Raw genomic sequence first — 13954 nt, forward strand, 5'->3', positions numbered from 1 at the left:
TTTAAAGCAGCAGCTACATCTGTCGATGGACGAAAGAGAAATGGGGGATTGGGATCGCAGGGGGGGGGGGTGATTTGAGATTGCGATCATATGAATAATCGTGCAGCTCTACTCATAGGGATCCCCATAAGTAAGCTCCAGTGGGTGGAGGAAAACGCATTGGGGCGTGGCCTGACAGGGGTCAAGGCTGAGACTGTCACTTGTCTACACACAACAGGTCTTGTTCTGATGTGTTGGCTCCCAGGATCTTCACTTCTTATCAGTTATTGTTTGGAGCATGTGAAGGGCTCCCTCCCAGCCAGCACTCACAGCAGCAGGCACAGGACTACAATTCCTAGCAGTATGAGCGACTCACACACATACCATGGGTTTGAACTAGCGCCAGCTGACAGATAACCCCACAGTGCTTGCAGATTTTTGGCTGCAGACACTGCTTGGCCAACAATTTTTGGAGCGGCTCCTTTAACAAAAGTTGATTGAATAATTCTTATTTATCGAGCCATTAAGGACATCTACAGAATTTCCAACAGTGTATGACCAGCTTGTAAAAGCCTTGCTGAAACTGAAAAGATAAGCAAAGGAACAGGCAGGTGCGTTATACATTTGGGGAGGGGGGGGGGTTAATACAGGTTTTCTCTAGGGCATATACTATATTCTGGCAGAGGATTCACACCAGAGAAAAAAGAAAAAAGTACAAAATACTTCTGTTAAGCTTCTGTTTATTTCATTAGTACCTGAGGTTCCAAACAGCATTTGCACTTTCTTGATCTGAATATGAAACTTATCATAGGCCTTATCCATCAGCTCCTCTAGAGATGAGGTACCCACAGACTGGTGTGATCCTTGATTAATGCTGTTTAGCTGTGAGATAAAGAAAGACGTTTAGAAACCAACTCATTCCTCCTTGAGAGCGGCACATTGGTTAGCACTGTAGCCATAAGGCCTCATGCACATAGACAGTGAGAGGCTAAAAATATGCTGGGTGTATAATTCCAGCATTTCCCAGTGACCGGGAAGTCACAGGTGCCACACACACAGCCTGCCATATGGCTTTGGCATGCTTTGGCATCCATACTCTTGTAAATGTATTTAACAAATGCATAACCCGTGCATGCATGGGTAAATGCAGATGCACAGAAAGCAAGTACAACCGCATACACGACACCTGCAGCATTTACACCCAGCATATTTTCAGGCTCTCACCATTTTTGTGCATGAGGCCTAGCTGTCAAAAACAAAGACAGGTTCACTAAATACCAAGTAACACATGCACTAGTGTGTGCATTTAAACTGTAGGATTTCAGAATTAAAGATCCACTGCAAAAGAATATATAATATACCTGCACTATTTATTTTACATTACTTTCACAAATTATAAGGAAACAAGGACAAAATAAAGAAGCAGAAACTAACATTTCTATAATAATACAGTAACAGTTTCTGCATGTCATATTATTTGCTTCTTTGGATCTGTACTCTGTAGTTATCAGACAGTATAGTAAATGACAGTATAAAATGCCTGTAAAATTGAAATAGGTTTACAATAGGGGTCTTATAACACAGTTCAATATTTTCTTTTGTTGCTTTTCATGTTATCTTTGCTGGAGTAGATTTCAATAGAGTTACCACTATAATCTAAAATAATTGGACTTCAATTCAAGTGACTTTTCAACAATCCCGGCACTGACGTGGATCATGCAGAAGCATGATATTATTTGACTGTTCATGCGTCAGCAAGAAGAGAAGGAATGTACCACACTCCTGCTAGGTACTTGGCAGACCTCCCTCTACCAGTAAACTTACTTACACACTAAAGAGTTGACTTAAAGGATAGCTGCAGAAATAAAGAATTTTTGCGGACCAAAAAGGCAAACTACCGTATGTGCAAAAATACCTATTACAGCAAAAATATTGGTTTAGAGCTGGTCATCCTACAGTAAGAGGTTTTAGTTTCTGCACTGTATCTCCGCTCTTTTCACTACTGCCTATCCTTTTGTGCCTATGGAATAAGGAGAAACGAACCCTGTGATATGCTGGTTACCACTGAAAATTTTACAAAAAGCTTACATAATTCAATATCAATGCTTGACGTGGGAAGTAGTAAGGAAAATCGAGGTACACGGTAACCGAAGCATTTAGATGTCACAGGCAACTGAGTCTAGTTTTTTCTATTGTTTACACTGTATACACTAAATAGTTTGCATACTGAATCCACCAATTTGTACTATAAGTGCAGTCATCCTTTAAATAATCCAGTGCCTACCTATAAATTATTTTTTTTTACGTCCATTGAGAGACACATGAATTTAGATACAGTAGGACTTTAATTCTGCTGCTTACATGAGGATTTGACACTGGCAAACTGAAAAATTGTAAACCAGTCCCCATATAACCCTTCATCTGCCCAACATGGCTTAGTTTATTGCTAGTGTTATAGGACGACAGACATCTTTTCTACAGCTCTGCTTTCAATCAAAATTTCTTCCTACATCGCTGCTTGATTCGGTCTCTTTTTTTATCTAGGTTGGTCTTTCCTAAGCCTGACTTTGTAGTGCTGTACCAAGAAACCACTGGATTAGACATACAGGGCCAGCCCGGAATGTAACGTTCAGGCACTGGGCTTTGCATTGTGGCACTTTACAAACCAATCTTTACAGGTAGAAGTTAGTCACAGAGCATTTTCCAGGCCCAGACCCATGGTACTGCTTCGGCACTTGACCCGGTCTCTAGAACTCCATTTTAAGCAAGGCAATTTACACTGATACATTGGAAACTACTTTTACCACCCTAGCCCAAAGCTGATGATACAGGATGGTAAGCCATTTGATGAAGTTGGAACCAAAGCCAAACCTATGGAGACATTGCCAAAGGTAGTGCCACTCCACAGCATCAAATGCCTTGGCGGCGTCGAGCGTCACTTCCACCCTGGAACCTACACAGTCGTGGGGTGCCTGAAGATTCATAAACAGACATCTAGTATTAAAGGCTGTGTTCTTAGCGGGCATGAAGCCAGTCTGGTCGGGATGGATGAGGGAAAGGATCACCTTGTTAAGGCGCAGGGCCAAGATCTTGGCCAAAATCTTGATATAACTTGGAGCAAGGAGATAGGCCTATAGGATTCCGGGAGGCGGGGATCTTTCCCCGTTTAAGGGATCAAAACAATTAATGCCTCACGCATGGATTCTGGCAGGGCACTGCGAGCAAATGCAGCCTCACACACACCGAGCAATCTGGGAGCCAGTACATCAGAGAAATGGGAGTAAAACTCCACCGGCAGGCCGTCAGTCCCGGGAGCGCTGGCCTTCGCAAACTGGGAGACAGCCGTGACCACCTCAACTGATATAGGGGCTTCCAGCATTGCGACCTGTGACGGGGTCAATGTGGGGAACTCGAACTAATCCAACAGGCTGGCGAGGTCAGGAGGATCATATTGCACCTTAGAGGTATACACCTCACTGAAGTAGGAAGCAAACGACTCAGCCACGGCGACGGGTCGGTCGAGTCCCCCAGCAGCGACGGATGGAGGGATATGACCACAGGAGGTCTAGCATCCATATGAGCCAGATAAGCCAGTAGCTTGCCCGGCTTCTCTCCGTGTTCAAACGCCCATTATCGTCTAAAAAAACAACTTACGATTGGCTTGCTCACAGGAGAGAAGATCAAAGGCCCTCAACTGGAGCTTAAGTTGAGCTAACAGGTCCTGGGTCGGGGATTGTGCGTACCTATTTTCCAAGTGAGTCAATTGTTGCTCGGCCCGCCGCAGGTCGGCCCGCGACGCCCTTTTAAATTTAGAAATATGGGTGGACAGGAGCAATCGGCATGTTCCTTGAAGGTCTCCCAAACAGCCGAGGGGGCAGAAGAGTCAGTATTAGAGCTAAAGAAGAAATTCCATTCCCTAGTCAAGGAGTCAAGGTCCAGTACAGCCGTGAGCCAAAATGGGTTTAGGTGCCAGTGCCGCAGTGGAGGGTCTGTAAATGGGGACAATTCGATCCAATACGGGGTGTGGTCAGACAGCAGACGGGGTCCAAAGCGGGCGCAACGCAGTCTGGGAGAAATAACTTGAGAGATCCATATAGAATAAATCCTGGACATAGTAGAGTGGGTCGCCGAGTAGCAGGAGTAAGCCCGAGTCGTGGGATACAGAGGTCTCCAGGAGTCCAACAATTTAAAGCTACTAAGGAGTCTACAGAAGCGTGTGTCATGGTTAGGGTAGTCATGTGTCGTGGGCGGACCCGTCCTGTGCAAACTGGGGTTGGAGACCATGTCGAAGTCCCCCATTCAGACAGCTGGGACAGAGGGGAACCTGTCATGAATGTCAGCCCCTCACTCAAGAGCGAAGCACTGAATGGAGAAGGCACATACCATACCAACGATAAGATTGAATGCCCACTGATCCAGCCACATATAGAGATATACCTGCCCTGGGGGTCCGTCACCACCTCCTGAGTATCAAAGGCCACTGATTTGGGTATGAGCAACGTAACTCCCCTGGAATACGTGGAATGAGAGGCATGAAAGGACTAGCCTACCCACAGACGGCGCAGAGCGCCCAATAAATGGTCCTCTGCATGAGTCTCCACCAAGGCAATAATATCCGCCCGCTGTTCCTTCAGGTAGGAAAAAACAACGGTCCTCTAAATTGTTACGCAGGCCACGCACGTTCCAGGTGAGCAATTTCAACTGTGCCATATCAGTCGATAGGTGGCAGTGTGGAGGAGGAGGGCATCAGGACGCCCCAGAACAAGCAATACCCCCACTTGCTGCATAGCAAAGAACCTATAGTAACATTGTAAAACAGCAGTAAAGGATAATGTACCAGTCACAATGAGGAGAAGTAAATGCACAGTACAAGACTCATAAAAAACAGCCCTAACCCCCCACCCAGCCCAACACAAACCCCTACACGTGTGGGCATGAGTCCCAAACCAAGTAACAAAAACAGTAGAGGAAAAATGTGGATCCAGTTGCCAACAGAAAGCTAGGTAAGGCAAATTGCAAGGCCACGCTTAGCGGGACAGGGCATCCACAGGCAGTGGTGATAGCAAAAAAGTTGAAGATCGGGGGTGAACAGTCTCCGAAGAAGGGTCCCAGTTATGGGATACAGTAGTAAGCGAGCACACAATGAAAAACAAAACAGTGTCCAGTGTGAGCTAATAGGCCTCCTGGCCAGTGATCGGGTAAGTGGAAAGAAAATTAACGATAGCTGTCACTCAATCCAGGGAACAGGAACTGCACAGAAATTTACCTACAGGTGGAAAAGGTGCATGGAACAGAGGTCCCCTGGGTCCCAAAGTGTCAGGAAGGAAGCGGGTCCCCACAAAAAACCCAATATCAGAGGCAGGATAATAGTACAGCAGGGTCCAAGCAGCCCAAGGCACGTAGTGGGGGGGAAAGCAGGACAGTGCCACCATTGTCAGTTCTCACGGGAGATGATCCAGCCCGGCCACAGCAGAATCCGGGTCCTCAAAGAAATGGACTCTGTCCTCGCTGACAACCCACAACCGGGCCGGAGTATTTCTAATTGACCCTAAGGCGCTTCTTGACCTCCGTGAAACGGCTGCGCAGCAGCTGGACTTCTGCGGAGAAGTCTGGGATGGCCAGCACATAATGGTTCTCCATTATGTGGCAGGGATGGTGCCCTCTGCACCCTCCGGTAAGCCAATGAAGCGGAGGTTATTGCACCGAGCGCGATTCTCCAGATCGTCCTGTTTATGCAAGAGGTATTCAATGTCGCGGGAGGCTTGCTCCACCTCGTTCCTAACCGGGGGGATATCATCCTCCACACGGGTAAGGCGATCCTCCGCCTCTGACACGCGGCCCCATAGCTTCTGGAGATCCTGTCTGAGAAGGGATATGTCCATCTTCACCTCCTCCAATTTAGAGGTGAGTGAAGCTTTGCAATCGGTGATGGCCTCCAATATCTTGTACTGATCGAATGGTGGCGTGGCTGGGGCGGGAGAGGAAGACGGGAAGCCGCCATCTTGGGCCTGCAGGCCCCCCACCTGGCGCCGGAATCTGTCCAGTTTCGCCACCGCTTCTGAGGTTTTCCGGGCGGCGACATGTTCCCTGGAGGCACCGGAGCTTCAGCCATGAGTAGCGGGGGAAGTGTAGCTCGATATAGCGAGTGCAGGATGGTGTGAACGGATGAAAAACGGAAGAGCTCCGTTCACGCACGTCTGCTCACATACAGCTTCATGCCCCGCCCCCCGATTGGGAACTACCTTACTATTTCCCCCATAGGCCTCCTTCAAATTAGCGGACACCACCAGTTTCACCACAGTAAGTGCATATACTAAGGGGCCGAGTGCTGAAGTCATCTCTGGGGTGGAGTGTCCTGCATGCAAACTCTCTTTTCCACCATTCATCCCAGAAGCACCATCCCATTGCTGATCCTGCAAAGCACTACGTGGAACTTTAATCTGTTGCCACTGTAGCTGCCTGGGTTTTTAATACCAGAGGTATTGCCTTACACTTTGGGCCTTGTTGCATTACCACTATGTGGAACCTGGTGCCCTATAGGTTCTAGAGTCTTCATCATCAGAACTTCTGCAGCTCTGCTAGATGGGGCCAAGTCTCCTCACCTGTCACCAAGGACCTCCATATCCAATTGGGACTTTTTGCCCGACAACTCTTGATGAATACGGATTTTAGAGCCTCTAAATGAGCTCCAGAACCATCCCCTGCAGAGTCTGACTCTTCTAAGCCCTTAGATCAGGTCAAGCCACTAGACATAAGCAATTAATTTCAGTACAAATCAAAATTCTGACAAATGTTTGATTTAGAGATTCGGATGTATCCGAATGACAATAGTAACAAATCTCAACGAAAGGGGAAAACCACTGACAGCTGATGAGTCATCAGTTAAGGATGCAGCAGCCAGCTTCCCGACCCGCTCCTTAACAACCAGCTGTTCTTCACACAGAATTCGGATCGTCCGATCATTTTTTGACCAATCAGAACCATTACGAAAATTTGGAATTTGTTAGAAAATGAATAAACAAAAAGAAACAAATTGAATTCTGAAACAAATCAACTAAACAAAATGAATAACATATCAAATCTATCTGAAACTTAACTAAACAAATTTTCCATTCTGCACATGTCTACAAATCACTGGTCTTTGTGACCATCGCTGACTCAGATTCTGAGTCACTACAGTCTATTTCTGAAGACACCATTTCTGAGGCACTGTAGTCTCCTGCTGTCACCTAAGAATTGCAAGGATTCATTGAAGCAGTGTGCACTACCCTGAACTTGCTGAATCAGCCTGCTGTTTGCAATTTTACGATTTATAGAGTTCTTACAGCTGCAAAAACCTCTCATTACACATGCTATTCAAGTTATTCCCCTATGCCGACTGCAAGAACCCTAATGGGTCCTGCGCTTAATTTGGCATGTGCTGGAATGGTTCCCCTTTGAGAGGGAAACTGTTGGATGGTGGTCTATTCCCACTGTGGCTCCATTGGTGACCCACCTTAACAGGCAACACCACTAGACAGATGGCAAGCTCACCTTTAAGGTTTCTACTGACAAGTAGCTAGAATTCCTCCCTAAATTCGTTTTAATTGGCTGGTTCTGCCCTCCATCAAAAGGATCTCTTCACCATCATAGTGAACCCTTGTTTCATGAAGCATCTGGATTAGAAATCTGGAAACGTATGCGTCAGTTGTGATGACTCATTACTTAGCATAGGTCACGTATGATGAGTCTGATGTCCATACAAATGTATTAGTGCAGGGACGCTGATGCCATAAGGACCATCAGACTCACTTGGCCCTCAAGGGAAGTCATCTTTTTGGCTTTGCACTAATGCCACAGAAGGCCATAGTTACATAGTTAACCTGGTTGAAAAAATACACAAGAGTGTACTCCTGACTCAACAAAGAAGGCTCAGGGGAGGTCTCAACGCCCACAAACACCTTAAGGCTTGAACTCAAAGGTCAGAAAATGACTTGCAAAATCCTTCTGAGTATGCCTTCACTTCTACAAGTGGGGTCTGTAGAAGTCCAGTCCAGCAAATGGAATGCTCAGCCAGTAATACCTTATTATATCTTACATCTTTATTCAGAAAAATAGCCAACAGACCAGCAAAGATGAACCTCCACTCTCCAGATTTATTAAGGTTCCATTTACAAAGTGCATAAATGTACAGTGCAAGAAAAAGTGCAAAAAATGCAAAAATAGAATTTTTGTAAGAACTTACCGTAAAATTATTTTCTCTGAGTCCTCCGACAGTCGCCGCCCACTCATACAGTCTTCACTACTGGGATGTCCCAAAGCAGTGTAGATGTGAGGGGTGGGAAACGTAACCATCTCAAAGGCAACGCAGCACCCAAATCAGAGAAAAGAACCTTATCTGAACCAGAAAGGTAACACACTGGGTAACAGGAAAGCTCAACAGGAGCGAACAAACCCAGGAAAGCAAAAAAAACAGGGAAAAAAACCCCAACAGGAGGGGACAGGCTAAAAAACGACATGTCTCTCCTAAGGCACTGCCACACTCAGAACTTTGCGGCCAAAGGAGGCATCTGCCGACGCCAAAGCATCAAGTTTGTAAAATTTTGTAAAGGTGTGCACTGACGACCAGGTCGCCGCTTTGCACACCTGGGACACCGACGCCTGATGGCGGAAGGCCCAAGACGGACTCACTGCTCTGGTAGAGTGCGCCGTGACAGGGAAGGGCGGAGCCCGTTCCCTAAGCGAATAAGCTTGACCAATCGTCCGTCTGATCCATTTAGAAATGGTTGCCGCAGACACAGCCATACCCTTCCGAGATCCCTCAGGAAGGACAAAAAGAGAATCCGACTTTCTGAAGGATTCAGTAGACGACAGGTAAACCCTGATCGCCTGGACCACATCCAAGGAATGCAAGGCAAACTCCTTAGGATGCTTAGGATTCGCACACAGCGAAGGCAAGACAATTTCCTCATTGAGATGGAAATCAGACACCACCTTTGGAAGGAAAGATTGAGGAGGTCGCAAGACCACCTTATCCCTATGAACAACCAGGTAGGGAGAGCGGCAAGATAGGGCCACCAACTCCTACACTCTGCGAGCAGATGTGATTGCCACCAGAAAAGCGACTTTCCATGACAGCGCAGGCAGAGGAATCTCCCGAATGTTCTCAAATGGAGGACGTTGCAAAACAGACAAAACCAAGTTCAAGTCCCAAGGAGGCAAGGGTGCCCTCCAAGTGGGAGAAAGATGACGCACCCCTTGAATAAAGGTGCGGATCAAGGAGTGACGCTAAAGGGCACTGGAAAAGAATGGCCAGCGCAGATAACTGACCCTTGATAGTCGTCAGTGCAAGACGCTGGTCCACACCAGATTGCAGAAAGGCCAACACCCTCGCCACCGAAAAGGAGCGAGGATGGAAACCCTGCGATTCGCACCAGGCTAAATAGGCCTTCCAGGTATGATCATAAATCTTACCGGACGAGGCCTTCCTTGCCTTGAGTAAGGTAGGAATGACCGCCGACGAGAGACCCCGATCTCTCAAGACCTGGCTTTCAACAGACATGCCGTTAAAGCCAGCGACTTTTTAAGCAGGATGGAAGATCAGCCCCTGAGACAGCAGATCATCCTGTAGTGGGAGCCGCCAAGGAGGCTCGACTACCAGTTGCATGATGTCCGCGTACCAAGACCGGCGCAGCTAGTCTGGGGCCACTAGAATCACCAACCTCGGTTCTGAGACCAACCTGCGAAGGAACCTGGACAACAACTGAATCGGGGGGGGAAGTCATAAATCAGGCGATACCGATTCCAGGGCACCACCAGCGCGTCCGAGGCGTCTGCCAGAGGATCGCGTGTTCTTGCCACGAACCTTCCCACCTTGTTGTTTAGACGAGATGTGAACAGATCCACGTCCAGGGATCCCCATCGCGCACACAGCATCTGAAACACCTCCGGGTGTAGAGACCATTCTCCCTGGTTCAGGGTCTGACGGCTCAGATAGTCGGCCTGCCAGTTCTCCACACCTGGAATGTGAACTGCCGAATGCGCCAAGACCTGCGTCTCGGCCCAAGACAGAATCTCGGCCACTTCCTTGGCCGCCTGGGCACTCCTGGTGCCCCCTTGGTGATTGATGTAATCCACCGCAGTTGCGTTGTCCGCCTGCACACGCACAGGGCGGCCCCGAAGCCAATCCGACCAATGGAGCAAACATAGTCTGATCGCTCTCAGTTCCAAGACATTGATCGGTAGAGAGGATTCCTCCTCCGACCAAGTGCCCTGGGCAGACAAATTGCCCAGAAAGCCACAGGCTGGCGTCCGTGGTGATCACCGTCCATAACGGCCGGAAGAATTTCCCTTTTGTCAGAGCTGGAGACTGGAGCCACTACAGAAGATCCGCTCTGACTTGGTGGCTCAAAGATATCCTCCTGTCCAAGGACTGAGGATGCCTGTTCCACCTGGCCAGAATCTCCGCTTGCAGAGATCGTGTGTGGAACTGTGCAAATGGTACCGCCTCGAAGGCTGACACCATCAATCCCAGGGACCGCATGCAGGTTCTGAGCGATGAGGATTCCTTGTCCCTGAGGGACCTGACCTCGTTCTGTAGAGTCCGGAGTTTGTCCTCCGGCAGAAGACTTTCGCCTCCGCAGGGACCATGAGGGACACACGGGAACCATACAGACAGTAATGAAGGGGGATAACACAGACTCCAAATAGACTGCCATCCCCATAACAGAGGCCCCACATACACCCCCCGACAGAAAATGCCATAGACAGAGGGGTAGCATGGTACTCACCGATCCAGCGAAAACGTGGGTGCCACTCTGTGGCAAAGGCTGAGACTGCAGCCCCAGCCAAGGGAAGCCTGCCTACTCCTAACTAGGTAAAAGACAAACTGAATTGGGAATGCTGCTAGCAGGGGGGTATTGGACCAGAGGGACAGCCCCCTATAGGTGTGTCTATGCAAAATTTTTGTGAATGTTTCTAACAAAATCTTCTGCCTAGCTTACTCCTGTGGATAAGACCAATACCCAGTAGTGAAGACTGTATAAGTGGGCGGTGACTGTCAGAGGACGTAAGAGAAAGTAAACATGTCCACCAACATTGCGAGGCCTCATTTCTCAAGTTGAAAGTCATATCAACATTTGCTTATCCACAAATATACACCAATCATCTATAACATTATGATCACCCACCTAATATTGATTAGGTCAAACTTTTACTACCAAAACAACCTTGACCCATCAAGGCATGGACTTTAAAGTAACTTCCACATGAATGGCAAGACCCAAGACTTCCTAGTGAAACATTGCCCAAAGCATCATCCTGCCCTTGCTAGTTTGCCTTCTCTAAATAGTGCCTCCTAGTGCCATCTTTTCCCCAAGAAACAACACACACACATACTCCACATCCACATGAAGTAAAAAGAAAACGTGATTCATCAGACCAGGCCACCTTTCTCCATTGCTCCATGATACAGTTCTGTCCATTGTAAGCACTTTTGTCTGTGGACAAGGGTCATCAATGGGCACCCTGACTGGTCTGCAGCTAAGCAGCCCCATATGCAACAAACTGCAATGCACTGTGTGCTCCGTTTGGCTAGAGGGGGGGGGGGGGGGAGGGCAATCGATCGCTCCCCATGGAGACAGAACGGCAGTCTGCCGATGTAAACATGGCAGAGCGCTGTTCTGTCAGTAATGAGCACAGAGATCCTGTGTTCCTCCTGTTTAGGAACATAAGTCATTGTGGTCATGCAGTGAGCCCATCCCCCCGAACAGTTAGAAAGCACCCCCTAGGCACAGTGTTAACCCTTTGATCGCCCCTGGTGTAAACCCCTTCCCTGCCAGTGTCATTAGTACAGTAAAAGTGCATATTTATAGCACCGATTACTGTAGTAATCTCACTGGTCCCCCTAAAGTGCCAAAAATGTCAGCTGTCCGATCTGTCCGCGGCAATATCGCAGTCACGCTAAAAAAAAAAAAAAAAAAAAAAAAAAAAAAAAATCGCTGATTGCCACTATTACTAGTAAAAAAAAAAAAAATGAAATCTCTCCCCTGGTTTGCAGACGCAATAACTTTTATGCAAATCAATCAATTTACATTTTTTTTTACCAGAAATATTTAGCAGAATACATATTGGCCTAAAATGATGAAAAAATTAGATTTTTACATTTTTTTATTGGAAAGGTTTTATAGCAGAATTTTTTTTTTTTTTTTTTTTTTTTTTTTCAGAATTGTCTTTTTGTTTATAGCGCAAAAAATAAAAATCGCAGATGTGATTTGTGTGCACATGTGTATATGATCACTAAGCCCAGATTTCCAGGGAATATTATAAGGAATAGATCTGTGTACTTAGGATATTTATTAGCATTTGTTTGAACATAATACATTTTTTCATATACAGTAAAACCTTGGATTGCGAGCATAATTCGTTCCGGAAGCATGCTTGTAATCCAAAGCACTCTTATATCAAAGCGAATTTCCCCATAGGAAATAATGGAAACTCAGATGATTCGTTCCACAACCATTTATTCATGAATCCTTAAATTTATAGTCCATATAAAAAGATTTTAGCATTGCGATAGGTTGTGTAACCATAAAATATCCATCCACAAATAGCCGCTTCCACAAGGGGATTGGAAGCAAAATCCAGCAGGAGCTACAGGGTATCAAAGAGAAGAGAGGCGCCTCTAAGTGTAGCAATATGGTTCCATTTAATGAAGGTACAACATTTAGAAACTCACGTGGTTGATGTATAAAACAGGCACATCTAAGTATGCAGGCATAAAGCTGTCCACATAGACCATCTTCTGCACCGCCGGCTGCTAGTCTGTAATCCTGACCAGGAAGACCACCCTGCAATAAAGCGATCTGAAAGCGAGGGGCAGCATGGAAAGGATGACGTAGATGACGGTGCGGAGGATGGTCTATGTGGACAGCTTTACCCCGGATGCCGGCATACTTAGATGTGCCTATTTTATTAATCAACCATGTGAGTTGCTAAATGTTGTACCTTCATTAAATGTAACCATATTGCTACACTTAGTAGAGGCGCCTCTCTTCTCTTTTACAAGTGACTTGAGGCTACTTGTATATCAAGACATCGCTTGTATATCAAGTCAAAATTTATTTGAAAATTTTGCTTGTCTTGCAAAGCGCTCTTAAACCAAGTTACTCTCAAACCAAGGTTTTACTGTATTCACTTTTAATAGTAGGTGTTTACCATTAACAGTGGTGCAGCAGTTTCTCTCATTGCAGTTTATTATCTCACATAACAGCGCATAAGTAATAATAAAATGTCTAGTATACTTTGCTTCGCGAGTTTGTTTGCCTGGCTGGGGATTTTGTCATGGAATACTATCCCCTTATGCCCAAACACCAAGCAACGTTTAAAATCTTTTAGAAGCCGCCTCCCTTGCATCTGTTCTAAACATAAAAGAGCATCACACTTACACTACTCCTTTATTAAGATAATCCTATCTTTATTTCACATGTGACATAATTAAAAAGCTGGTATCGTAGGTCTGGGCAGCAGAAGCAGGTGGAAAGTGTTGGAAAGGAATCTTACGTGGCTTTCTGTGCCCTGCCAGACTACAACTTCCAAGTGCCCCTGGGCTACACAGTCATTATAAGCCAGTTCTTAGGAGCTGTTATACTGCTGGTGGGAGGCCAAGTACATGACGAAAGATGAGCAGAGAACTCCCCTGTGATCTCTTCAGCAAAGTTCAAGACAAATAAATAAAACCTCCTGCTCGGGCAACACCTCAGATGACTGGAAGCTGGAGGACTCTTTTCTGTGGATTGAGGAGCAGAGATCAGAGAGGGTGGAGAAAGGTAGGCTTAGTTTTGGCAAAAACACTACTCTGCTGTCCTGATATAATGTGCAATGTCCTGTAACTGGCTGCTGCTTATCAACACGGGACACTAAAAGCTCTTGTGAAAGGCAATAGTGGTATGGCTAAGAACTAAACTTACCTTTTTCCACCTGCTCTAGCACTTAAGAT

The 13954-nt window shown here is 46.5% G+C and overlaps 1 protein-coding gene across 5 annotated transcripts in view; it reads right to left on the minus strand.

Annotated features, from left to right (window-relative positions):
* VPS13C (vacuolar protein sorting 13 homolog C) overlaps positions 1-13954 on the minus strand; it is a 555353-nt gene that overhangs the window by 351915 nt on the left and 189484 nt on the right. For all 5 annotated transcript variants that reach the window (XM_082257056.1, XM_082257055.1, XM_082257057.1 and 2 more), the window contains one exon: positions 735-861. In XM_082257056.1, the coding sequence (XP_082113182.1) occupies positions 735-861 (127 nt within the window). The remainder of the gene's footprint in view (positions 1-734; positions 862-13954) is intronic.

Source organism: Pelophylax lessonae (genome assembly GCF_965119305.1).
Source record: "Pelophylax lessonae genome assembly, chromosome: 4".
NCBI classification, from domain to species: domain Eukaryota; kingdom Metazoa; phylum Chordata; class Amphibia; order Anura; family Ranidae; genus Pelophylax; species Pelophylax lessonae.